A 25,198-nucleotide genomic window follows, 5' to 3' on the forward strand; every position below is an offset into this window, starting at 1 on the left:
ATCGATCCATAAAACAACTGTTGTCTGCATTATTATTTTCATAATATACAACAACAACAAATTGGAATTAATTACCGTTTACTCCTTTGTTTAAGACATTTTAACCATGGCAGACTATGAAGATGACGATGATGGAATGTGGAATGCAAGTGGAGAAGATGGAATGGGAGAAGGGGTATTACATTTTAGGGAAATTATCAAATGCATTTAATTGAATGATTCGGATTAAAATAATTCGGATATAGTAATTAAATTAATATGGAAGTAGAAGTTTATTTGCCATATTTTATACAGTGTTTATGCCACTGATTGGATTGGCAAGGTCCCTCCATCTGTTCCACATTTACTATCATGTCTAAGTTGTCACTTGTTGCAATTTCATTAAGATTGCATCAAACTTCACAATTGTAACACAGGGGCAGGTTGCGTTGTTTTGACACACCACGCCCCCGTCCGTTTTTTTTTATTTTTGTTTTTTTTTATCAAATTTTAGTAAGAATATGATGTGGTAACTGTAACTTGTGAAAATTGGCAAAAATAAATATGTTTTTATTTTTTTTATTTTATTATCTTTGTAAAGGGTGACGACTTGACCCTGAATTTCCATGTATTTGCCGACATGACCCTGTTTAAGAGGCCATAACTTTATCAAATCTTAACCAAACTCTACATTTTTGGTCTTTCCTTGTAGAGTTAGTGTCAATCTTTAAGAAAATGTACAGTTTTAATGAAAACAAATGCAATTTCAAACCCGAATTTCCTAAAACATGTTACTCAACGAACCAACTACCCACAAATTTCACCGAAATTTTCCAGACTAAAATGCATCATCCCGCTATTGCATCATCAATTCAACACGTGTGCATAAGAGAAACAATATATCTGTCACGATACAGGTGAAATGGAAGTCAAATATCGTCCCATAGAGCCGTGCACACTAAAAAACAAAGTTCATACTTTGTTTACAATAATTATACCTATGCCAGCTAGTATGTGTATACACAAACAAATTTACCCACGCAACGCAACTATATCATAGATGCAAGCAGGGCACCAACGCATGCGCCGTGAATAATTTCCGGTTGCGCAATGTCCATGTCGGCATATACGTAAAGAAATAAACAATGATTGTAAATCGTGTGCACGGCTCTGTTGGACGATATTTGACTTCTATTTTACCTGTATCGTGATAGATATATTGTTTCTCTTATGCACACGTGTTGAATTGATGATGCAATAGCGGGATAATGCATTTTAGTCTGGAAAATTTCGGTGAAAATTGCGGGTAGTTGGTTCGTCGAGTAACATGTTTTAGGAAATTCGGGTTTGAAATTGCATTTGTTTTCGTTAAAACTGTAAATTTTCTTAAAGATTGACACTAACTCTACAAGGAAAGACCAAAAATGTAGAGTTTGGTTAAGATTTGATAAAGTTATGGCCTCTTAAACAGGGTCATGTTGGCAAATACATGGAAATTCAGGGTCAAGTCGTCACCCTTTACAAAGATAATAAAATAAAAAATAAAAAATAAATATTTTTTTTGCCAATTTTCACAAGTTACAGTTACCACATCATATTCTTACTAAAATTTGATAAAAAAAACAAAAATTATAAAAAAAACAAAAACAAAAACGGACGGGGGCGTGGTGTGTCAAAACAACGCAACCTGCCCCTGTGAATTGTAACACAACATTGGTCGTATTATGATGGGAAGGTAGCCCATAACATTACCTAAAGTAAACTATCTCATATTTAATCCCCTAAATAAGTGCATGTCCCATTGAATATTTTACGGAAAAATGAAATAATCATGATTTGCATATTAAGTTATTAATAGCTAGCTTAAGATGAAATCTCAATGTTAAATTACACATTTTAGTTAAACTTTATATGATATTGAATCAAGTACAAACATAAAAGTACAAACAAGAGCCAATTAGGCCATTAGAGTCTAGATAACAAAATAGAACTGTCAGGCTCAGATCAAGCTTATAAATAGAAGATAAGTTGTGAAGATTGAAGAAAAGATGTGTACCATATGGAACCACCCTCTTTATGGAACCACCCTCTTTAATGATAGTCCCGAAAAGATGTGTACCATGGAACGTTGTTTTTAGAGTCCGGAGCATGATGATGATGAGATGGGAGATGAGAGCGTACAACAGGAGTGTCTTGAGACATTCGCCAGCCGGGACTACATCATGGAGCCAGGGGTCTTCCTCATGCTGAAAACGTAAGTCGTTTGTGAAAATTTGTATCAATCTAGATGTAATCAAAATGTGTTTACACCCCTAGATTCATAATAATAAGTAAAACTACTTTTGTACAATGATTGATCTCCACTTAATTCTCAAGCCCTCTGATTTCAACAGACTATTTTCTGATTCAAGAGGAAACATAAAATTGAAGTAAAATAAAGCACTCTTCTTTTCAATATGTAAAGTTCATCAGCATTAATGAGCTTTCTTTCACATACAAATTAGTAAACTGTAATGGTGTGTGTCCCCAGGTTCCTTCAGGCCGGAGGGTCGCCGGAGAAGGTGGTGGAACTGCTGTCAGACAACTATACAGGCGTGGCCCAGACTGTCAACCTCCTGGCAGAGTGGATGATTCAGGTGAACATTGCCATTACAAGTGAATTTCATTTTCATGTATTATAATCATTCTCAATGACTTGGAATTTTATCTGAGAGCTTTTGTTCTTTTACAGAGCATAAGGTTTCTGTACTTTCTGACTGTTCAGGTAGAACTTTGATTTGTTCTATTTATCAGCAGCCATTTTGATAAATTTGTTCACATGCTAATTAGTCTAATTTGCATATTTAGGTGATATGTTGGTTAGAGGTACTTATTAGATACATATTGACCTATCAATTTACACTTTTGATAAATAAAATTTAACCGTCTCCGTGGCGTAGTTGTTAAGGCGTCAACCTACTGAGCAGGAGGTCGTGGGTTCGATCCCTGGCCGTATCATACTGAAAGACATTAAAAGTTGGTACAAGTAGCTCCATTGTCTGGCTATTGGCATTTAAAATGTAGTGCTTGAAAAATTGGTGTACTCAGTACTGGTTTAACCCAGGAAAGTTGTACCCGTGTATCGGTGCTTTACACCGAGCACATAAAAGAACCAAGGGGTCTCTTCGAAATAGAGCTAGGGTATCACACCCAGACTTTCTTGTATCCCAACACTGTCTCTTCCGCCTGCTGTCCCTTCACCAAATACAAAGGACCACGTTGGAATAAGTGCTTGCACTTTCACAGTTATCCTTGACTGTAAGGTCTAAAGAATACATACATACATAAATTTGACCAAACCATAAAATGAACCAGTTTTATACATTTTGCTTCTATGAGTATCACCTTTCAAATTAAGTTATTAAGTTGGTGAAAATAATGGCATGTTAAAATGTAAGAAGGTTGGCCAAGAGCTAAAACAAACATCAAAGTGCTTGTCATATTATAACATTAATTGTAAGTCACATGTTAATGCCCCAGATCACTTGTGGGTGATTGATTTGGCTCCATTTTAAGTCCCACTATTACAATCAGTGTTGCTGTTCTTGCCAGGCTGGTGTTGACATCAAGGAGGTCCAGGAGATGGTGGAGAGTCACCTGAAGGAGATGATCATCCGAACATTTGACCCGAAGAAGGCTGACTCTATCTTCTCTGATGAGGGAGAGGTTGGTAGTTCAAAACATAAGCTGGAGTGTGGATTTTAGTTTAGTTTATGCTTATTTATTTTAGCTTGATTGTCAAGACAGTTAGAAGTTAGTACATGTACTTATCACTCTCAGTCTACCACAATATCACTCACAGTCTACCACTTTACCACTCTCAGTCTACCACTATACCACTCTCAGTCTACCATTATACCACTCTCAGTCTACCAGTATATCACTCTCAGTCTACCACTATACCACTCTCAGTCGACCGCTATATCACTCTCAGTCTACCACTTTATCACTCTTCGGTCTACCGCTATACCACTCTCAGTCTGCCACTCACAGTCTTCCACTATACCACTCTCAGTCTACCGTTATACCACTCTCTGTCTACCGCTATACCACTCTCAGTCTACGGCTATATCGCTCTCAGTCTACCGCTATACCACTCTCAGTCTACTGCTATATCACTCTCAGCCTACCGTTATACCACTCTCTGTCTACCGCTATACCACTCTCAGTATACGGCTATATCGCTCTCAGTCTACCGCTATACCACTCTCAGTCTACTACTATATCACTCTCAGCCTACCGCTATATTACTCTCAGCCCACTGCTATATCACTCTCAGCCTACCGCTATATTACTCTCAGCCTACCGCTATACCACTCTCAGTCTACCGCTTTACCACTCTCAGCCTACCGCTATAGCACTCTCAGTCACCCGCTATACCACTCTCAGCCTACCGCTTTATCGCTCTCAATCTACTGCTGTACCACTTTCAGTCTACTGCTATACCACTCTCAGCCTACCGCTATACCACTCTCAGTATACCACTATACCACTCTCAGCCTACCGCTATATCACTCTCAGTCTACCGCTATACCACTCTCAGTCTACCACTATATCACTCTCAGTCTACCACTATACCACTCTCAGCCTACCGCTATAGCACTCTAGGTCACCCGCTATACCACTATCAGCCTACCGCTATAGCACTCTCAGTCTACCACTTTAGCACTCTCAGTCTACCGCTATACCACTCTCAGCCTACCGCTATAGCACTCTCAGTCTACCACTTTAGCACTCTAAGTCTACCACTATACCACTCTCAGTCTACTGCTATACCACTCTCAGCCTACCGCTATAGCACTCTAGGTCTCCCGTTATACCACTATCAGCCTACCACTATAGCACTCTCAGTCTACCACTATACCACTCTTAGTCTATCGCTATACCACTCTCAGCCTACCGCTATAGCACTCTCAGTCTACCACTTTAGCACTCTCAGTCTACCACTTTAGCACTCTCAGTCTACCATCATATCACTCTAGGTCTACCACTATATCACTCTCACCCTGTGAAACAAAATTCAGAAAGGCAGTACAACTTGGAGCACTTGTATGTAACTTGTCTAACACAACGAAGTTACGATATGCTAGTATAGTTTTAAGTGTAGTATTGGAAAAGAGGAAGATGACTTTGATTTCAACCAGAAACAGAATTTTATTTCCCGTACTCTGTTTCAATTTTAGACGCCCAGTTGGCTTGCAGAGATGATTCTGTTTCCAACGTGGAGAGAGCTGTTCTACCGGCTAGCAGAGGAGTACCCGGACTGTCTCATGTTGAACTTTACCATTAAGGTGGGTCAGCAGTTGTTTTTTTTACATTTTATCATCAAAATCATATTGATTTGTGCATACAAACTTTTTGCATATATAATATACAATTTTAAGTTTGACTTTCTGATTTTACTGGCATTGGCATCAATCGGACACTACATATAAATGTAGTTGCAACAGTCTTATGAATATGACAGATTTGCTATTCCCAGATATTAATGTTCTACCCCTCCATATTTCATATTTCAGCTGATCTCGGACGCCGGCTTCCAGGGAGAGATCACTTCAGTGTCGACAGCGTGTCACCAGATTGAGGTGTTCTCCCGCGTCCTTCGAACATCCATTACTTCCTTCCTAGAGGGTGGCGTTGAAGTCATGGAAAAAAACCTGCCAGAGTTCACTGTTAGTTCAGGAAGAGTCACATTTGATAATTAATCCTTTACCACACACATTTTGAACAGATTTAAACAACAGATCATAGAAATGTGATTATGTTTGTTAAATAGGCTATCATTTCATGTCATGAAGTTGCAAACTTAACCACTTATTCTGTGAGGCATAATACAAAAATATTTTATCCGATTTCCACAAAGACCCTTGTTTTTGCACCCATCCTTATTTTTGTCCTTTCATTGTGGCAGAAAAGATCTGTTATTGAAGTGTCCCATGTATGTATGTTACAGAAGATGGTGTGTCACGGTGAGCACACATACCTGTACAGCCAGGTGATGATGAACATTCTGGCCCAGGAACCAAAGGGAGGCTCCAACATACGGCGCATATGCCAGGAGCTACAGAAATGTGCTAACCAGAGGTAGGTCATTGTTTGACATCTGTATAGTGGTCCTTTGGTGCTTAATGTCATTCACAGAATCATTTGAAATATATTATAGTTATCTTCATTTCTATGTTTCATTCAGAAAATTATTAGGTAAAAAACTACTATGTGACAAACTGAAAAAGTTAAAGCTTTCACTAGACCATGTACTGTTTAATATCATATATACTTAAAAAGTATACACACATTGATTTGACCCATGCCCTTGTTTTCATAGGGGCCTGGATGTTACTCCCATCACCTTGGCCCTGAGTGGGGCGGCCGCCTACCCCCGGGCCTGCCAGGCTCTGTCATCCATGCTCTCCAAGAAGGCACTCAACCCTGCAGATATCACCATTGTGAGGCTTTGTCAAACATATAACCTTTGATTAATATATTGAGGAGTTTATTTGTTATAAGATCTCAAGTTATTGTAAACCCTCTTAAGCTCTTGCATTATTGAACCAAATTCATTTATATTATGAATTTTTATGAAAAAAGCTGAATTGATTAATGGTAAAGAGACGAGGGATGTTCCTTGATATTTAGTTGATTGATACATTCTCAAGTAGTTATCAACCTGTAACCAGATGGTTTATGTTTCAGTTGTACAAGATGTACTCAGACAACCAGTACCCACCACCACCAGTTGATCTCATCAGGGTACCAGCTTTTCTTGGTATGAAGCTTCCTCATGTTTATTCTTATCATATTGTAACTGGCTCTGTATGTGTGCAGAATTGCCACTCATCAAAAGAAAATTTTGAGTGCTTTACTGGTGAATAGTGTAGGGTTTTGAATTCATCTGCATAGTATTCACTAACGCTGAAGGCAAATCTTTCTGTTTATCAAGAACTGAAGATGATTAGAAAGCAAACTACTGTAATACTGTAATACTACTGTGTAACCTATGTTTCAGATCTGTTGATAGAATCTCTGTTCAAGACGAGCTCCCGTTTGAACCAGGAGCACAAGAGCAAGTACATGTACCTGCTCTCATACGCTGCCAGTGTTACAGAGACATACAAAAAGGTAACTTTCTTTGATTTTCACCCTTCTTATTACAAATGGGTATAGTTTGCCACAAAAACACAAAGGCCCACCACTCTTGCTGAAATACTTATTGAGTTACACCCCTTGAACAACTGAGAAAACAATGGCATTTACTTGTGACTCATGTTTACTCTTCTAAAATTATTTAATTTTGCTACACAATTGTCCACTCAACAGTTGGCTGATTGGTCAGAACTTTGCTAAATTTACCAACATTATTTACATCATCATTGTTAACTTTAAAATCATTACTGCTCTGGAAGTTTAATGAATAGCAGTACTATATCTAGATTTGATAAAACTGTTTCAGCTGTACTTTATTTATTTAAATATATGAGCACTTTGCATTTAAAAGTTAACAACGATCTCATCAACAACGTTGTTAACTTGAGCAAAGTTCTGAACAATCGGTAGAATATGTGATTCAATGAGTTACACCCATGGCTCTTTATTCACACTGACTGGTGATGGAATAATATACAAAAAGAAATGAAAATATACTAGAGCTAAAGTAGTCCTATACATGTATCTGTGCAGGGTATTCGTAAGCATATAGAGAAGAAGGAGTTGAAACCGACCACGCAGGCCCTGGAGAAGGTACAGGCGCTGTGTGCCCAGAATAAGAACGCCTCCGAACTCTTGGTAGACGTGTCCACACTCTTTCAGTGCATCAAGTAAGGCCTTATAAATATATGTGTCTTCTCCCTCTGCCAGTTGTCAGAGATAATGTTGAATTTAATAAACGCTGTAACTAGTTTTATGCATCCCAAATGAAAAAGGTGTTATACAGCCAACCATTCATTGTGAAGACGTTCAGTGACTATGTTGAATATAAAATTTCTTTAATAATGTCAGCCATTTTTAACTCCTCAATATTCAAAGATGGAAGTTTGGTAATGTTCTTATTGAATATACATCATAAAACATCAATTTAATGCTTTAAACTCCTACCATCACCTCAAGGTTCCCAGTCATAGCTATTGGTGTGCTTGCGTGGGTGGATGAGATATTGTCAGACAAGAGTTACTTTAAGCTAAACACCGACCACACCCCGTTGCACCTGGTCCTCGTGGATGAGATCGTCACCAATCATCTGCTGTTACATCAGAAGGCCCTTGACCTCCTTGTGAGGCTGTTTGAGTCCAGCTTTGATGAGCTTGATGTTATGGTCAGGGTAGGTAACAACTCTTTATCAGATTCATGGGTCTATGAAAAGTGTCTTTATCTTAAATAAGTGTTGATGGATGTTTCTTTTTTTGCACAATGACTTTAATGCTTGAAATATTTCCATCCCAAATACTTTTAATATCACTTTATATTATCACTATCTGTATACTGTGCTTGATTCAAAATAGCTTTTTTGGTCGATTATTCAATTGCTGATGATGGTGAGTTTAATGAGTTTGAATTTTTAAATGCACAATAGCTTCTTTCAATGAAATATGATATACATTCTATATTTAAGTGTAAATGTGTTTGGCAATTGGCTAGACATTTGTCCATGCATGTTTGTAAAAAAAAATTAACCTTGCGTGTATATCTCTTTTGCAGTTGGAGCTGAAGAAAACTGTGCTGGACCGTATGGTTCACCTGTTCAGCTGTGGGTGCGTTCTGCCAGTGGTCAACTATATCCGGGAATGCCACGCCCGACAGGACACAGACATCTCACTCATCAGACACTTTGTATCAGAGGTAAACACATGTACATGTACACATTTATATAGGGCTTAAAGAAATTTTCATGAAGTTATTTTATGCAAGTGATACTTTATTCCAAGTGATACATTTTACATGTAAATTTTAAAAAGAATTGTAAAGCATTGAGTCAGGTATTGTTATTGTTTCAAAATTGATTACTAAGATAACACCCATTATTCAATTTTATTGGGAAACTAAATGGTATAGACATGTACATTTTTATATCTAAAGATTCAACATCCTCACCTATGGTATACACTTTACAAATAAGTTTGTCATTTTATTTGTGCCACCTGCGATCATGTGAAAATTTGATGCCTGGTGACCCCATATAATGTTGGCATCATTTGAAAAGGTATGGTTTACTGATAACTTCTATCGAAAATAAATGAATGATAATACAGTACAGAGAAAGTGTTGGCAGTTTATATATTTCAACTGTAAGCCGACGTGGAATTACCTACTTTGTAGCATTTCTAGGCCGAAATGTGTTTTTGTAGTATTTTTGTTCAGTATAATTTTACTATTTCTTTCTCTACTTGTCAACCCCGTTGAAATGATACCAAAATAATATGGGGTCACCAGGCATCGAGATTTCACACCATTGTACTTTAAGAACAATTTGTATTATATTGATCGCTCTCCTCAGGTTCTTGATGTGATAGCCCCGCCATACACCCAGGAGTTTGTGAATCTCTTTCTCCCGCTGATAGAGAATGATGGCATTACTGGAAAGCTGCGCTCTGACGATGGAAATGATCCTGTCTCTGAATTCATTTGTAAGTCCGCTATGTGACTCTTATTAGTATTTGTAGTCTGGTTTTGGTTAACAATTTTTTATTAGCTCGTCTGTTTTTCGAAGAAAAAAAGTCGAGTTATTGTGATAGCCTTGGCGTCGTCGGCGTCGTCTGCGTCTGCGTCTGCGTCTGCGTCGTCGTCGTCGTCCAAAAACTTTAACCTTACCTCATAACTCAAAAACCGTTCAACATTTTCACATTAAACTTGCTACACGTGTTCCTATTAACACTATGCATGTTTATAGCAGGTCATATAATTTTGCCTTTAATTAATATTGAGTTATCCCCCCTTTTCGACTTGGAAAAAAAACAGACGAGCGTTGGCACCCACTCCGCGGTGCTCTTGTTAACAGTTGAAATATTCTTATCATAAATAATAAATTATTCACTGTGAATATTTGCATTCATTTTCCTATATACAGTTTAATAATTAAAACTTGTGTTCTGATGGGTTATTCTATCTTTTGATAAAAATATTGAATATTTTGTGCAGTATGATTTCATTCATTCTTTGTTAGTTGTGTCAAGCAGTCGGCATTTTTTTTTTTTAATTCGGTGAATGGCAAACTGTAAATGCGTGCTGCACAAAAGATAAGACAATCTAAATCTTAGCCAATCAAAATCATACATGAGATGGTAGTAGTACTTTAGGGTAATAAGTATTGCTCGTGGGCGGATGTAATAAACCTAAGTGAAATTAAAATCTGCTTAAATTTATGATGAATTGATCTACCAGGGTGAGAGTGTTATAGGTGTTCGCCTCTCACTAAAGAGGTCGTGGGTTTGATCCCCACCAGGGGCACCTTCTCATAGCCTCTCAAAATGGACATTGGTACTGGTTTCTGCCCAGGAAACAGAGTCAAGCATGATTCTATAAGCTGTCAGCTTTTATCTAAAGGAAATTAGTATAAACTTAACTAAGTGACCTAAAGGATTAAATTGCAGGACTGATAAACCATTTTTCATATACATCACTGGTATAAATCAGTTAGAATACATGTTATAACATAATATTCAACTGTATTTTACTGATGCACTACTTTGTTTTCTGACAGCATTCACACATTGCACAATAATACTGGTTGTTACAGTATGTCAGTGAAATACAGAGTGGAATACAGTGTGTGTATTTTGCAATATGAATTGCTTGCATATTTATGATCTGTACATAACGAAATTCATTATGTTTCAGGTCACTGTAAAGCCAACTATGCGGGAACTTGATAGGCTGGACCTTCACCTGGACTGGGACATTTCAACGAAAAAAGGGGATCTGTGTTACTGTTAAAATGCAGAAGAACTAATGTGACTAGTGGAACTGCTTTAATGGTCCTGATGTGCTGGCACAACCATGGATCTGATAGTGGACGTTTGCTCAAAAGTGCAGCTTTGCTATCATACAACATACTTACATGTAGAAACGTCTGTTGAAAATAAGAGTTACCAAGAACCGAATTTAAATCAATAACAAAATTATGTATACACAATTTCCAGTTCTAAAAAAAAATGACAAGTTGACTGGCATTTTTAATCGATCTTGCACTCTCGTTATTTATTTGTATGTTCATATTGGCGGGTCTGTAATGGATAACCAGGCAGTAACCAAAAAGCTGGCCATATTGTAACCAATATGTACAAATGGCCACTTAAAATTAAGGGACATACATAGATACATGTAATAAATTGAACATTTTGGTAGAAAAGTTTATGCCATATTGCAAAATGTACCAGAAAACATTCAATAAAACTCAAGAATCATTGTTTTATGTTTGTTGAACAACGTTTTCTTTTGCAATGTTAACCAAGTCAAGGTTGAGAAAACGCTCAACAAATGTTAAGGAGTTGTGTGTATATTCAACTTCTAAAAAACAAAAACGGTAGCGTAGACCTTGAATTCCTATCTTATAAATAGGCTTATACAGTACTTTTAAGGTTCTCAAATGGCATCAAACTGACGACAATATACCCACCCAGTCCCAGAACCAGGATTCCCGTGGCTCCAGGTGAACTTTGAACAACCTCAGTTCCATTACTGACTATTATAGTAGTGGAAATACATTATCTTTCAAATGGCAAATACTTATTAACTCTTCAACAGTTGAATGTCTGAGATGGTATTTATAAATCATTTTAAGTAATTTCCTATCGTAATTTTGATTCTCTTTCCTAATTTACGTACAACATTGGTCATTTGATATAAAAGTTCTAATAACTTCTGAAATACAATATTTTCACTGACCTTATTAAAAATAGAACCTTATTGAAAATAGATACTTATATGTTAAAAATCACATCAGCATTTCTTTTGATTTGATAATGAAAGTTTTAAGAAATCGAATTGAGATGCTTTATGACAACGACCCTTTTACGTGTTATATTAAACCGTTTTCACTTGAGACGTTTTGACCTCTAACAATCTGTCAGCTAATCGATTAAACTACCAAAAGTTATATCTGCCGGGACCCGGGACTGATCATTGGAGAAGTAGGGACTATCAAAATCGCTTCTGGGTTGGGGCAATAGTAATAATAAATACCAGAATTACTACAGACACTATTCGGTATCAACCACTATTAAAATCGACCCCGGGTCGAGACCACTAAAGTGCTACATGCCTTGACTAACACACCGGTAGCTTGAAGGAGAAGAAATAAAATGATCTATATTGTGACACATTCCAGTAATGTTTTTAAGACATTAATTGTGCTGTTTAGCAATGTTTACACTACATCAGTCGCTTTAAGTCGACTTTTTTAATAAATCATACTGTAAGATAATGGAAACTTCAAAGGTTAAACAATAGTATTTTCTATAATGTGAGCAACACAGTTTTATTTGTTTACGCTGAAGGTATGGTTAACAACGGACGCCATGTGGTCACAAGTTCCCTAATTATTCTATAACCTCCTAAAGAAAAACAACAAAATCAATACTTTTCAATGGTATTATTAGTCTCAGTAAAGCGATTTGGGAAACCGATTAACACATGTAGCATAAACTTGCAAAATGAGCAAAGTATGTTTAGTTAACAACGTGCTTGCAAAAGATTGTCCTTCCAGACGTGGTCGACTGGCTGAGGAAACACTGAGATAAAACCCTCCTTCTGGGGAAAACTCAGAAACCTCTGCCCGTTTGTAATCCAGTTTTTTGCAGGATTTGTCTCGTACCTCTAGATGTCAGGCCAAATCACTCGTAAGCTCCTTGACAATTATGTATAAAAAACATATCATTAATATGATTTATGTATACGTACTATATCAAGTTATACAAGTGTCAATTACAACGCTATGTATACAAGAGAGAACAAATATATCATTCATATGATGAATTGCATAATAACAGAAAACTTTTCAACATTTGCTTGTACATTTTAACAATCGATTGTATCGATGTGAACGTATCGGCTTCCCAACGCTGAATGCTCGTACATTCATATGCACGTGAAATACTCGCGCATATAAATCACTCGTGCTTATAAAACGTCACCTGGCGGTTATTCCATTATAAACAAGGGAAAACAATTTTCTTCTAATTCGTTTTACTCAAACGCAGAAAATAACGTTTTTTTCACATACTTATATAGGGACATCTTTAAAAATCTTGTCGTATGAAACCGCTAGGCCCTGATCCTTGATGTTTCGTATGTAGTATCATACAGTATTCCTCTACCAAGTTTGTTTATATTGTGCCCCTGATGTCAAAGCCTCGGGGGTCACAAGTTTCCTATTACCTTATCTATAATAAGAAAAACTTATTGTCTGAAACTGCTAGGCCCAGACCCTTGATATTTTGTATGTAGCATAATGTGGTGGTCCTTCAACAAGTTAGTTCAAATTATGCCTCTGGGAACAGAAATGGTCACGCCACATGTTTCCTTTATACTAATATAGGGAAAATATTTGAAAATATTTTTTCTCAAATCACATGGCCCAGACCTTTGATATGTGTTATGAAGCACCATATGATGGCCCACTACTAAGTTTGTTCTAATTATGCCCCTTGGATCAAAGCTGGTTCTGTCCCTTATGACCTACTTTCTTATTTATGAGTCTACACCGATGAAATTTTGACCAGGTGTACAATATTAATATTAATAATTTGATGACATTGACTGTGACCCTTTGACCTACTTTTTTAAATTTCAGCGATGAAACTTTGACCAGGTGAATAGTTTTGAAAACAAATATCAATGTTGTCCTCGACCTATACTGTGACATTTTGACCTACATGTACTTTCTTATTTCTGAAGCTTCAGCAATACAATCTGAACTATGTGTACCGTTTTTAACATGAATATTGTGCATGGGCGACCTTAACCACCACTCGATCATATTTAATTCCTAGTTGTATTGCCATCAACCAATAAACTCATTCATTATCGTTAAATACAATGCGCATTTTTTATGTGAATATGTTTTAATTTGACCATCTTATGTTTAGAATATTCTACAATAGTAATACATCCTGATATTGGTACAGACTTCCCGTTCTCAAAAGGAGAAGAGTTATGCCTACCTGCCTGCCTACCCTACTTTTTTGGAGATGTTAATCGAAACAAATAACTTTTTGGCCTTACTGATATTCCAGACGACAACGACAGTGTAATGGGAAAGAACTCTGGGCTACCCATGATCCAACATTAAATCCTGATCCTCCGCCAATGTAACTGCTGCTGTGGATGATGATGAAAAGAAACAGAAGGGACGGGTTCTGGAGTTGTCGTTGCCTATCATTAAATGTGTGGTGGAAGGGATGCAAGACAACCAGCTTAGATGTTATTTTCATTCGAATTGACATAAATAGATTACTCGGACAAGCTTAGGCCCCCATCCACACAAACACCTTAAATCTGCTCGTGGTCCTTGATAGGGGAAGTCACTGCTAGTGGGAATTTTCCTCTCTGATGATGACGGTTCGTTAATTCGGTAATTTAATATTTAAAAAAATGGCGGAGTTGAAAACTGCATTTAAATTCGATTGAAGTAAAAACAAATCTGGAAAATTGTAAATATCTGGTTAAGTAGTACCTCGTGCTTATTTAATTCTTTTGAAAAATGAACATTTACCTATGATTTTATGTTTATTTTTAAATTAGTCAAAATTATATCACTTCACGTGCATTTGCAAAAGTTGAAAATACAGTATATAACAGTAAAACGGATTGATGTGAATAGCAGGAAACTAACAACTCTTAGACACTTAACATTTTTAATTTTATAGGTCTTAATACGGTGGAAGAATCTTTTGACACGGTGGAAGATTGTAAAAAACACCCTTCCCCTCCCACTCAACAAAAGAAAGAAGTGTGCAACTGTTTACTATATAACAGCTCAACTGACTGCTTAATACCAGATCATAAAGATAAGGTAAGTCATCATCATAAAGTAAGTTTTAAGTCAGCAATGCATAAAACAAAAACACACATGTTAAAGCAGCACTCTCACAGATTGAACGTTTTGACAACTTTTTATTTTTTGTCCCTCAAGAGTTATCACCCTTGAATTATAGAAATGGACTTTAATCTGTCTTTTCTGATCAACACCAGATAAAAAATATCCTTTGTATCATCATCCCCAAATTGGCCAGAATGTGTATGGGCATAATATCAATGATAAACTTGAAAACAAGCCTTATTGCTTGAGTCATTCCAGATTTATCACACTTTAATTAAAGAAATTATAGAATTTGTATTGTCCGATCAATAAATTTTTCTAAACCATTACCAAATTACGTCTGAATGTGTATTGGATAAATATCTTGGACAAATTTGTAAAACAGCCATTCTCTTGCCATTAAAAGGCATCGTCTGATCAAAAGCTAAAGAATCCTTTGTATTATCATCATCAAATTTGTTCAGATATATACTCTGCCCTTACAAACACAACCACTTGCACTTAATGCCTACCAACAGCTATATACTCTGTCCTTACAAACACAACCACTGGCACTTGATACCCGCCAACAGCTATATACTCTATCCTTACAAACATAGCCACTGGCACTTAATGCCTACCAACAGCTATATACTCTGTCCTTACAAACACAACCACTGGCACTTGATACCCACCAACAGCTTAATACTCTGTCCTTACAAACATAGCCACTGGCACCTAATACCAACAAACAGCTATATACTCTGTCCTTACAGACACAACCAGTGACTCTTGATACCCACCAAGAGCTATATACTCTGTCCTTACAACCACATCCAGTAACTCTTGATTCCCACAAACAGCTATATACTCTGTCCTTACAACCAAAGGCACTGACACTTAATGCCTACCAACTCCAATATCCGCTGGCACTTGATTCCTGCCAACAGCTATATAAGCTGTCCTTACAAACATAGCCACTGGCACCTAATGCCAACCAACAGCTATATACTCTGTCCTTACAAACTCAACCAGTGACTCTTGATTTCCACCAACAGCTATATACTCTGTCCTTACAAACACATCCAGTGACTCTTGATACCCGCCAACAGCTATATACTCTGTCATTACAAACACAACTGCTTGCACTTGATACCCACACATTTGATACCTGCCAACAGCTATATATTCTGTTCTTACAAACAAAACCGCTGGCACTTGATGCCTGCAATCAGCTATATACTCTGTCCTTACAACCACAGCCACTGGCACTTGATACCCACCAGTAGCTTTTTACTCTGTGCTAAAAAACCATCCAGTGACATTTGATATCCATCAACAGCTAAAAACTCTGTCCTTACAAACACAACCACTTGCACTTAATGCCTACCAACAGCTTTATACTCTGTCCTTACAAACACATCCAGTGACTCTTGATATTCACCAACAGCTATATACTTTGTCCTTACAAACACATCCAGTGACTCTTAATATTCACCGACAGCTATATACTCTGTCCTTACAAACACATCCAGTGACTCTTGATATTCACCAACAGCTATATACTCTGTCCTTACAACCACAAGCACTGGCACTTAATGCCTACCAACTCCAATATTCTCTGTCCTTACAAATATAGCCACTGGCACTTGATATTCACCAACATCTTTATACTCTGTCCTAACAAGCATAGCCACTGGCACTTGATACCCACCAACAGCTGTATATACTCTGTCTTTACAAACTTAACCACTGGCACTTAATGCCTACCAACAGCTACATACTCTGTCCTAAATACAACCACAACCACTGGCACTTGGTACCCACCAACAATTCAAAGTAAAACTATAGAAACCTAATGCCAAACAACAGCAATTTATTCAGTCCTTAAAGTTATAACCATAGATACCTAAAGATTAATGCCCACCAACAGCAGTTTACCCAGTCCTTAGAGATATAACCATAGGGACCTGATATCTCCAACAGCAGTTTACCCAGTCCTTAAATATATAACCATAGGGACCTGATATCTCCAACAATAATTTACTCAGTCCTTAAATATATAACCATAGGGACCTGATATCTCCAACAACAATTTACTCAGTCCTTAAATATATAACCATAGGGACCTGATATCTCCAACAACAATTTACTCAGTCCTTAAATATATAACCATATGGACCTGATATCCCCAACAACAATTTACTCAGTCCTTAAATATATAACAATAGGGACCTGATATCCCCAACAACAATTTACTCAGTCCTTGAATATATAACAATAGGGACCTGATATCCCCAACAACAATTTACTCAGTCCTTAAAGATATAACAATAGGGACCTGATATCCCCAACAACAATTTACTCAGTCCTTAAAGATATAACAATAGGGACCTGATATCCCCAACAACAATTTACTCAGTCCTTAAATATATAACAATAGGGACCTGATATCTCCAACAACAATTTACTCAGTCCTTAAATATATAACAATAGGGACCTGATATCCCCAACAACAATTTACTCAGTCCTTAAATATATAACAATAGGGACCTGATATCTCCAACAACAATTTACTCAGTCCTTAAATATATAACCATAGAGACCTGATATCCCCAACAACAATTTACTCAGTCCTTAAATATATAATAATAGGGACCTGATATCCCCAATAACAATTTACTCAGTCCTTACATATATAACAATAGGGACCTGATATCTCCAACAACAATTTACTCAGTCCTTAAATATATAACCATATGGACCTGATATCCCCAACAACAATTTACTCAGTCCTTAAATATATAACAATAGGGACCTGATATCCCCAACAACAATTTACTCAGTCCTTAAATATATAACCATATGGACCTGATATCCCCAACAACAATTTACTCAGTCCTTAAATATATAACAATAGGGACCTGATATCCCCAACAACAATTTACTCAGTCCTTAAATATATAACAATAGGGACCTGATATCCCCAACAACAATTTACTCAGTACTTAAAGATATAACAATAGGGACCTGATATCCCCAACAACAATTTACTCAGTCCTTAAAGATATAACAATAGGGACCTGATATCTCCAACAACAATTTACTCAGTCCTTAAATATATAACAATAGGGACCTGATATCCCCAACAACAATTTACTCAGTCCTTAAATATATAACAATAGGGACCTGATATCCCCAACAACAATTTACTCAGTCCTTAAATATATAACAATAGGGACCTGATATCCCCAACAACAATTTACTCAGTCCTTAAATATATAACAATAGGGACCTGATATCCCCAACAACAATTTACTCAGTCCTTAAATATATAACAATAGGGACCTGATATCCCCAACAACAATTTACTCAGTCCTTAAATATATAACAATAGGGACCTGATATCCCCAACAACAATTTACTCAGTCCTTAAAGATATAACAATAGGGACCTGATATCCCCAACAACAATTTACTCAGTCCTTAAAGATATAACAATAGGGACCTGATATCCCCAACAACAATTTACTCAGTCCTTAAAGATATAACAATAGGGACCTGATATCCCCAACAACAATTTACTCAGTCCTTATATATATAACAATAGGGACCTGATATCCCCAACAACAATTTACTCAGTCCTTAAATATATAACCATATGGACCTGATATCCCCAACAACAATTTACTCAGTCCTTAAATATATAACAATAGGGACCTGATATCCCCAACAACAATTTACTCAGTCCTTAAATATATAACAATAGGGACCTGATATCCCCAACAACAATTTACTCAGTCCTTAAAGATATAACAATAGGGACCTGATATCCCCAACAACAATTTACTCAGTCCTTAAATATATAACAATAGGGACCTGATATCCCCAACAACAATTTACTCAGTCCTTAAATATATAACCATATGGACCTGATATCCCCAACAACAATTTACTCAGTCCTTAAATATATAACCATATGGACCTGATATCCCCAACAACAATTTACTCAGTCCTTAAAGATATAACAATAGGGACCTGATATCCCCAACAACAATTTACTCAGTCCTTAAAGATATAACCATATGGACCTGATATCCCCAACAACAATTTACTCAGTCCTTAAAGATATAACCATATGGACCTGATATCCCCAACAACAATTTACTCAGTCCTTAAAGATATAACAATAGGGACCTGATATCCCCAACAACAATTTACTCAGTCCTTAAATATATAACCATATGGACCTGATATCCCCAACAACAATTTACTCAGTCCTTAAATATATAACCATATGGACCTGATATCTCCAACAACAATTTACTCAGTCCTTAAATATATAACCATAGGGACCTGATATCCCCAACAACAATTTACTCAGTCCTTAAATATATAACCATAGGGACCTGATATCCCCAACAACAATTTACTCAGTCCTTAAATATATAACAATAGGGACCTGATATCCCCAACAACAATTTACTCAGTCCTTAAATATATAAAAATAGGGACCTGATATCCCCAACAACAATTTACTCAGTCCTTAAAGATATAACCATATGGACCTGATATCTCCAACAACAATTTACTCAGTCCTTCAAGCTCATTATAACCATTAAGACCTGAGGCCTGCCAACAAACTTTTACTCAGTCATTAAAGATATAACCCTAGGAACCTGGTGCATGCAAACAACAATTTCATCAGTCCTTTAAGATCATAATTACCATAGGAGCCGTATGCCTGCCATCGATTAACTCAGTCAAACAAGGTATCACTATAGATAACTAATGACCTAAAAAAACATTTACCCAATCCTTCGAGACATAACCATAGAGACCTGATGCCTGCAACTAACAATTTTCTCATTAAAACCTGCTGTCCCCAAACAGCAATGTACTCAATCCTTCAAGATACAACCATACATACCTATTGCCCACCAACAGCAATTTATTCAATCCTTTAGGATATAACCATAGGAGCCTGATGCCTGCAAACAACAAATTTCTCATTAAAACCAGCTGCCCCCCAAACAGCAATTTACTCAGTTCTTCAAGATATAACAATAGGAGCCTGATGCCCCCACCTCCAAACAGCAATTTACTCAGTGCTTCAAGATATAACCTTATATTACTTCTGTACTTTATGCCTGTCATCAGCAATTTACTTATTCCATAAAGATATTATGATAGGGACCTGATGCCCTCAAAAGGCAAATATTCAGACCTTCAAGATATAATCATAGGAACCTAATGCTCACTAACAGCAATTTACTCAGACCTTCAAGCTCTATAAACATGGGGACCTGATGCCCACAAACAACAATATACTCAGTCCTTCAAGATATAAAACTATTGCTCACCAACAGTAATTTACTCAATCCTTTAAGATATAACCATATGTCTGCAAACAACAATTTACTCATTCTTTCAAGATAAAACCATATACCTGTTGCCCCCCAAAACAACAATATACTCAGTCATTCAATATATAACCAGAGATACCTAATACCCACCAACAGCAATTTACTCAGTCCTTAAAGATATAACCATAGGAACCTGATGCATGCATACAACAATTTACTCAGTCCTTAAAGATATAACCATAGGAACCTGATGCATGCATACAACAATTTACTCAGTCCTTAAATATATAACCATAGGAACCTGATGCATGCAAACAACAATTTACTCAGTCCTTCAAGATAATAATTACCATAGGGACCTGGTGTTTGCCAACAATAATTTACTCAGTCTTTTAATATATAACCATACGACCTGATGCCAATCAACAGGAATTTACTTTATGCCTGCATAAATCAAGTTACTCTTGTCTTCCCAAGTATGGCAAAAGAACAATTGTGTCTTCCAACAACAAATTGTTCTGTCATTAAAGATAAAACATTGCACCTTGTGCTTGCCAACAGCAATTTCCATTTTCCTTCTTGGTTTAACTACCTTTGTAAGTCAGCAATTATTTACTGTTTTCCAGATATGACTAATGAAACCCTTCTATGTCTATTACTCAGTCATGAAAGATTTTACACAGGAACCTGGTGCTTGCCAACAGAAACGGGTTGCTCTATCCTTCCAAAAAACACAAAGATCTTTTTTCTGCCAACAGTAATTTACATTGTCTATGAAGATATAAATACATGCACCTTATTTGGCTTAGCATTTTACTCTGTTATACCAGAAATAACAGCAGAAATCTGATTCTCACCCATGGCAATTTACTTTGACCTACTTGATATTATCACATATGTGTTCATCCAATGTATACATGAGTTTACTTAATTCTAGATATAACCCAATATCTGACAGCAACAATGTTGCTCTGGCCATTCAGGTATTACATTTATCCTATGTCTCCCAACAACATTTAATTCCAATCCTTCCTAGTTGGTATTTTGGTTTCACCAAGTCCATTCTTCTCTTTAGCTGTACTATTATTTTCTTCAAAATTTAGTGACAAGGCCAAGGCTGAAAAGTTAGTTGTCTTGTTTAATGGTGCCTGCATGAAGAATATAACTACATGCCGTTTGATGACAGCCCTGAATATAAATGTTTCTTCCCCATTTTCTTGAGACATTTTGGATTTCAAATATTTTTCTTCATAGATCTTAAGGTTTTACCACAAAAATCTTTGGTCATTTAGTCATTTGCGTGTATAGTTACATTGAAATATTATGAATTAAGAAGGATTTGTTAAACTCACAGACATGTACATGTAATAATTATATTAAAGTATGATTCAACTGTTCTATGTATATGTGAACCGCAGAAAATAGAAATGGCCTTATTGTAAAATTTAAAATCACATTAATAAATGTGTTCTAATTCATTAACATTAAAGAACTTAAAACTTAAGTTTCATGGATCTAAATAAAATGTCAAACAATGGGTACCACTGTTCTAGTTTTAGTCACAGGAATCTATGATGTCGAATTTATTGATGACGTCAAATCTGTAAGACCTATTTTTCTTTGCAACGGTTCATGTAAATTTGTGCTTACATTCAAGCAGTTAATGACTTTATTCAGGAAAAAATGCATACAAGTTGTCACTATTTTCATTTGAGTAGGGACACCCTTTTATTGCTAGCAGCCAATATCCATTAAAGTGGCTGGAAAAAATTATGTTGTATCCATAGATTGTTTTTAGCTTGTCTGTGTTTTAGAGGTAATCAATTGAGTTATTATCATAAGCCTTGGTGTCAACATCATCCTCATTGTTCTGAACCTTTTACCTTGGTGAACATTCACAAAATATGCAAGATATTTGAATGAAACTTGGACACATGTTGCAAGATTAAATATGTACATGTACAGCAACTGCCAAAACTTGTCCTTTAATAATAATAATAGTAATGTCCCTTGATACATGCAGGACAATGTCATGCATAAACTCAGCCATGACTTTATAACCAATTATTATATTAACATGAAACTTTGTGCACATATTATTTAATGCAAAATGCACTTGTGTAGCATGGCCCATTTCTCTGGATTTAATAATCGTTGAGTTATGCCCCTTGAGACCGGGTAGTTTGAAAAAGTGATGCAGAACTTGAACTTGGCCATAACTTAAAGTCCATTCAAAATAAACACGTCAAAAGTTAAAAACCTGATGCTAGTGATAAAATGCACATGTTTAGGAAGGCCCATAACCCTGGGTTAATTATTGTCAAGTAATGCCCCTTGACAGTTTTAAAATGTCAGCAAAAACTTTACTTTAAGCAACTTTATAACCATTTAAAGTAGGGATGCAAACGAATATTCGAATATTCGATCAAACGTTTGGTATTCGAATGCCAAAATCGGTATTCGAATATTCGAAAAACAATCTCAATAAGGAGAATAAAAACAACTTTTGCCTACACACATTAATGTAGTTGTTTATAAAGTTTGTATGTATTGATTTTACAACAACTGGTCCCTAATGCTAGAGGTGTGAATGTGATGACAATACACTAAACACGCGTCATAAGTCATTTAGGGACATATCGTCAGGTACTATAAAAAGTCCCCATACTGTTACAATAACTGGATAGGAATCGGCTTCAACACCAGTGTGTTGTCTTTGCTGCAAGTTTAGCTATGTAACATTCAAATCACCATGATATGAATGCTATGCGCTACAAAAATGTTGTTACATATATGTGCTTTAAACTGTTTTTCATGTTTCGATACAATGCTCGTGCTTTAAATTGTAAATGTATAGTATAACTTTTTCGGGTAAATTTACTCTATAGATGAGTCAAATCCACATATGTTTTCGTTTTATTATTTTACTAGTTCCTGGGTTGGTTTGGGGTTTTCATAGTTTTATTTAGTCAATTTAGACGTCAATCTCAGAACGAGGCTGCACGTCCTACGGAAAGACTCCATTTGCGCAAAACGCTATTTGACTAGGAATCCATCTAATTTCACATTGTTTACAAATAAAAAGGCCGGGGAATTGAAATTATTCGATTTTGTTGTTTGTCTCTTTTAAATGTATTGCTTTTGTCTTTCTGAAAATGGAAAATTTCAAAGGCTCGTTTGGGGAAAAACAGGGTCCGCCACCGTACTGGCTACGTCAAAGGAGGGGAAAATTGCCCTGGCTATTATCTATAGCGAATAATAAAAGTAGTTAACTACATCTTCTAAAATATGTATTTCGGTAATCGAATATTCGATTGAAAGAATTCACAAATATTTGAATATCAATTTTTCCATTCGTTTGCATCCCTAATTTAAAGAATTCATGTGAAAGGTTGTTTTCATATTGCCAGTGAAAATGTGCACACACATAGTAGGGCAACTCTTACATCAATAAACTTGAGTCAAGTTATGCCCCGTAACGACTTAAACAGACAAGCATTGTTGTTCACTCCACAGTGGTCTTGTTAGCTCTTTTTAGTTTTTTTGCTGGCAGCAATAATCAAAATATGTTTTTTAACCAATTGTAATCTTAGTAAGATATTGAATGTTTTTGCTGGCAGCCACTGTTTACACATTAATTTTGTAATTGGTTTTTCTATATTATTAAAACCGTAATTTGTATTTAGCTCTTAATCCTGAAGCCATAATATACGTATTAAGTTTATTAAACAGCTATTTTGTTACCTTAGTTTCTATTGGCTCTTGTTACAGCAGCCATGATCTATGTATTAAGTTTATTAAACAGCTATGTTGTTCCCTTAGATTTTATTGGCTCTTTTTGTAGCAGCCATGATCTATGTATTAATTTATTGAATGGCTATGTTGTTACTTTTGTTTGTATTGGCTCTTTTTGCAGCAGCCATGCTGTATGTATTAAGTTTATTGAATGGTTACTTGGTTACCTTTGTTTGTATTGGCTCTTTTTGCAGCAGCCATGCTCTATGTATTAAGTTTATTGAATGGCTATGTTGTTACCTTATTTTGTATTTGGCTCTTTTTGCAGCAGCCATGCTCTATGTATTAAGTTTATTGAATGGCTATGTGGTTACCTTTGTTTGTATTGGCTCTTTTTGCAGCAGCCATGCTCTATGTATTAAGTTTATTGAATGGCTATGTTGTTACCTTATTTTGTATTTGGCTCTTTTTGCAGCAGCCATGATCTATGTATGAAGTTTATTGATTTGCTATGTTGTTACATCAGTTTGTATTGGCTCTTTTTGCTGCAGTCATGATCCATGTTAATTGAATGGCTATGTTGTTACCTTATTTTGTATTTGGCCCTTTCTTGCTATAGCCATGATTTATGTATTAAGTTTATTGAAAGGCTTTGTTTTTTCATAGTTTATATTTGGCTCTTTTTGCAGCAGCCATGATATGTATTACACATTTATTGAACAAAAATGTTGTTACCTTGGTTTGCATTTGGCTCTTTTTGTTCTAGGCATGATCTCTGTATTAAGTTTATTGAATGGCTATTTTGTTAACTTAGTTTGTATTTGGTTCGTTTGCAGTAGCTATGATTTTTGCTTTTAGTTTGTATTTAAAAGTTATATTGTAAACTTAGTTTGTATTAGGCTCTTTTTCTTGTAGCCATGATTTATGTATAAGTGTATTGAATCTGTGTATTATGTTTATTGAAAGGCTATGTTATTACCTTAGTTTGTATTTAAATCTTTTTGCAGCAGCCATGATCTATGATTAGCTTTTTTGTTAGGTTTTGTTGTAACCTAATTTTGTATTTGGCTTTT

At 36.1% G+C, this 25,198-nt stretch overlaps 1 protein-coding gene across 2 annotated transcripts; it reads left to right on the plus strand.

Annotated features, from left to right (window-relative positions):
* Window positions 1-11,413, plus strand: LOC128242319 (negative elongation factor D-like). 2 transcript variants are annotated; one of them, XM_052959421.1, is made up of 15 exons: window positions 1-175; window positions 2,118-2,233; window positions 2,510-2,615; window positions 3,571-3,684; window positions 5,202-5,309; window positions 5,538-5,690; window positions 5,972-6,102; window positions 6,344-6,464; window positions 6,712-6,784; window positions 7,025-7,137; window positions 7,696-7,832; window positions 8,122-8,332; window positions 8,710-8,850; window positions 9,506-9,635; window positions 10,846-11,413. In XM_052959421.1, exons 1-15 carry the CDS (start codon window positions 107-109, stop codon window positions 10,875-10,877), a joined length of 1,755 nt encoding a protein of 584 aa, XP_052815381.1. In that variant the 5' UTR covers window positions 1-106; the 3' UTR covers window positions 10,878-11,413. The 2 variants fall into 2 exon arrangements, with proteins under 2 accessions (XP_052815381.1, XP_052815383.1); XM_052959423.1 differs by lacking the exon at window positions 1-175 and adding an exon at window positions 1,116-1,324.
* Window positions 11,414-25,198: the final 13,785 nt, after the last annotated feature.

The sequence above is a fragment of the Mya arenaria genome, chromosome 8 (assembly GCF_026914265.1).
Source record: "Mya arenaria isolate MELC-2E11 chromosome 8, ASM2691426v1".
NCBI lineage: Eukaryota > Metazoa > Mollusca > Bivalvia > Myida > Myidae > Mya > Mya arenaria.